General features: G+C 45.4%; 1 protein-coding gene across 1 annotated transcript; it reads right to left on the reverse strand.

Moving 5' to 3' along the window:
* Positions 1 to 1,280: 1,280 nt before the first annotated feature.
* Positions 1,281 to 2,271, reverse strand: LOC117190660 (endonuclease G, mitochondrial-like). Its single transcript, XM_033395716.1, has one exon. The coding sequence runs from the start codon at positions 2,241 to 2,243 to the stop codon at positions 1,329 to 1,331; it is 915 nt and encodes a 304-aa protein (XP_033251607.1). The 5' UTR covers positions 2,244 to 2,271; the 3' UTR covers positions 1,281 to 1,328.
* Positions 2,272 to 4,000: the final 1,729 nt, after the last annotated feature.

Raw genomic sequence — 4,000 nt, forward strand, 5'->3', positions numbered from 1 at the left:
ATGAATATTGAGTGCTTTGTAATTTTACTGTTGCAAGGTATGCCGGTTCCAGGGTATTAACAAGCCTTTTCAAGTCACTCCACTCAGCTGCAGCTCCCGTTAGTATTTATATCATTTTATACATACAACATAACATATTAAAAACGAGGGGGAACGTTGTGAGTTGCTGCGGACACCGCAACTCTACAGTTATACCCGATACTTAGTTAGTATGGCTCTCCTCTGGCAGACGCCGCTAATATTAAACGACACGACAAAGAGTGCGTGCGAGAGAGACAGAAAATCAGTCTGAGCGTGACGTCGGGGGCTGCGTAGCCAGTGCAAATTGATTTGTTTCTTTTGGCTATAAAAATGATCTGATCTGATCCAGATTCAACAATCTGATAGATATGGTCATTATCTATGATTCTGCGTTTTTAGTTTTCTCGAATGTGCAATATTGTGGATGCAACAGATTTTCGTTCTTTGTGGGGGCGAAAAGGGGTGGGGCGAAATTTTGAGATATACGTTTTAAAGTGAGATCTAACAGGAGTGCGGATACCAAATTTGGTTACTCTAGCCTTAATAGTCTCTGAGATTTTTGAATATCCCCAGATTTTCGTCCTTTGCGGGGCGGAAGGGGGTGTGGCGAAATTTTGAAACAAACTCGTCTCGGTCCGATATATTAGGAGTGTGGATTCCAAATTTGGTTGCTCTAGCTTTTGTAGTCTCAGAGATCTAGGCGCTAATGTTTTACTCTAAGCAAAGCCGCATATGCTACGTGTGTGTTAGAGAGAGACAGGGCGAGAAAAAATGAAATTGTTTTCTTGATGCTGGCAATAATAATAATACGATCCAATTCGGATTCTGCAGTCTTAAAAATATGGTTATTCTCTACAATTCTACGTTTTTGGTTTTCTCATCTCTTAAAAAATGGGGATGCCACAGATTTTCGTCCTTTGTGGGGGCGGAAGTGGGCGGCGCGAAGTTTTGAAATATTTTTGTAGCAGTGACATATCACAGAAGTCTGGATCCAAAACATCGTTGCTCTAGCTCTTATAGTCTTTGAGCACGAGGCGGTGAAGGGGACGGACAGACGGACGGACGGACGGACGGACGGACGGACGGACGGACGGACGGACAGACAGGGCTCTATCGACTCGGCTATTGATGCTGATCAAGAATATATATACTTTATGGGGTCGGAAACGATTCCTTCTGGACGTTACACACATCCACTTTTAACACAAATCTAATATACCCCAATACTCATTTTGAGTATCGGGTATAAAAAGGTGCTATCCTTGGTACACAAATACACTAAAATTCAACTAAACTTTGGCTCAAACTCAACCTTTCCTGCCGTTGATGCTGGCCAGCTGTTTTCTGTTAATCTGATCAAAGAAGAGCAGTCCGGCCGCCCGCTCCACCGTCTCTGGTGGTACCTGGAACACATTCAATGGGGTGACGTTGCTAATCACCTTGTTTGGCATTACGTGTGCCTCCATGTGTAGTTTGTGATCGGCCGCCTCGCCCACGATAACCTTATAGAAGTGAGTGGGTACGGCAACGGTGTTGGACCCGATGACTTCGTACTTGACATACATTTTGCCGTCATCCTCCTTGTGGGGGAGGTACAGTGGACCCGTGCAGACATACACATTTGAGTAACTCTTGGTTAGCTTGCGCACGTGCATTTCCAGAGAGTTCCACGCGTCGCGATTGAACCCCTGGCCCACCTGGGGCGCCATGTTCGACAGGTAAAAGGTTTCCTCGCAGTGCTTCTGGTGCAGTCGATGGTTGCCAGCGGCAGCCATGTGACCACGATCAAAGCCAGACTTTCTGTAGTCCGTGTTCTGTGATCGGAAAAAGGGATGTATGCTCTCATCTGGTTTGAAGTCGCATTTCGAACGATCCACAGAATCGTTTTTTGCCACTGACTCCGCTGTGAGGTGCTCAAACACCCAATGCGGAATACGATTGCGTCGGTCGTAGGAGAGCACATAGTCTGAATGGGAGCGCACGTTGTCCAGCCCTGGAAAGCCAAACTTCATGATCTCCGAGATTCGCGACGGCGTTGCAGTCAGGTTCACATTGGAGGCCACAAGACTATCGGCTGAAACTATCCCAAATGTCGGCAGTCCAGGCAAACGCGGAAAAACATCGCTGCTCTGCTGGAGACGTTCTGTTCGGGAGCCTAGGTAAAAAGCTCCCAAGGCAGTCGCACTGAGGGCCAACAAGCCGCGTACTCTAAGCCCACTCATATTAAAATTGTAATAGATAAAACGGAAAATATCAAAAGTTCCCGCTATTGCACAATTCAAGAGATGTTCAACAGCTGACCTAAAATATGCGATACTTATCGACAAATATACATATATCGGTTCAAGTATGGATCTTTCGCGTGGCAGCACCCGGTGGAACGGTGGGATTTTTTGACAGATGTGAAACCTCGATTAACACTGGCAGCTTCTACAATCTACAAGCCGTCAAAAAGCAGCTAACGAGCATATAATACACGAGGGGGAACGTTGTGAGTTGCTTCCGCGACCGCAACTCTACATTTATACCCGATACATAGTCAGTATGGCTACATTAAAAGACAAGGAGTGTGTGCGGGAGAGACAGAAAACGTGTTTGAACGTATCTGAACGTGTCGTCGGGCGCTGATTCAGATTCGGCAATCTGGTAGATGTGGTCATTCTCTCTGATTGTGCGCTTCTAGTTTTCTCATATCTTCAATATGGTTACAAAATTTGGTCGATCTGGTTTAATTCTCTACGAATTCTGCGTTTCTGCGTTTTTGGTTTTCTCGTATCTTTAAAATTGTAGATGCCACAGATTTTTGTCCTTTGTGGGGTCGAAAAGGGGCGGGCCGAAGTTTTGAAATACACTTGTAACAGTGACATATCATAGAAGTCTGGATACAAAATGTCGTTGCTCTAGCTCTTATAGTCTCTGAGCACTAGTCGCTCATAGGGACGGACAGACAGATATGGTTCAGTCGATTCGGCTATTGATGCTGATCAAGAATATATATACTTTATGGGGTCGGAAACGCTTCCTTCTAGACGTTACACACATCCACTTTCACCACAAATCTAATACACCCCTATACTCATTGTTAGTAGTGGGGCGGATCGAAGCTCAACTCTCCCACAACGCAATTGATGATCCAGTGAACCTCCGAGTAGCCGTCATAAGAAATGAAAACCGTTGTGTTTCGTGGTATATATATATTTATGTGTGTGTATTTGGTTGGGTGGTCGCGCGGATCGGCCGTCTGAAGCGGGGGTGAAATCGTAACTAACTAACTCTATGCCTTATGATGCTTTTGCTGCCGTGAGCGCCGTGTGGATCGTGGATTGTGGATCCGAGCGCCCCTCCGAGCGCGCGAGAGCGAGTTGGGACCGAAGCGCACGGAGTTGGCACAGTGCGCGGAAATTGTTTACTGCTGGCCTGAACACTCATTTTGAGCATCGGTTATAAAAAGTTTTGGAATGATTTGAGAAATTTACACAATTTTAAATTAGTTAATTTTCTATTTTATTGGCTATAATGAAACAATCCATATACATAGAGTGAACGTTACTCTTTGGACTTCCTTGAAAATTGCAGAAGCTCTGCTTGGAAGTTGGTTTGGCCCTGGCTGCTTTGCTTTTTATCCCCGATACTCAAAATGAGTATTGGGGTATATTAGATTTGTGGTAAAAGTGGATGTGTGTAACGTCCAGAAGGAATCGTTTCCGACCCCATAAAGTATATATATTCTTGATCAGCATCAATAGCCGAGTCGATTGAGCCCTGTCTGTCTGTCCGTCTGTCCGTCCGTCCGTCCGTCCGTCCGTCTGTCCGTCCCCTTCAGCGCCTAGTGCTCAAAGACTATAAGAGCTAGAGTAACGATGTTTTGCATCCAGACTTCTGTGATATGTCACTGCTACAAAAATATTTCAAAACTTCGCGCCGCCCACTTCCGCCCCCACAAAGGACGAAAATCTGTGGCATCCACATTTTTAAAGAT

Source organism: Drosophila miranda, assembly GCF_003369915.1.
Source record: "Drosophila miranda strain MSH22 chromosome Y unlocalized genomic scaffold, D.miranda_PacBio2.1 Contig_Y1_pilon, whole genome shotgun sequence".
Lineage (NCBI taxonomy): Eukaryota > Metazoa > Arthropoda > Insecta > Diptera > Drosophilidae > Drosophila > Drosophila miranda.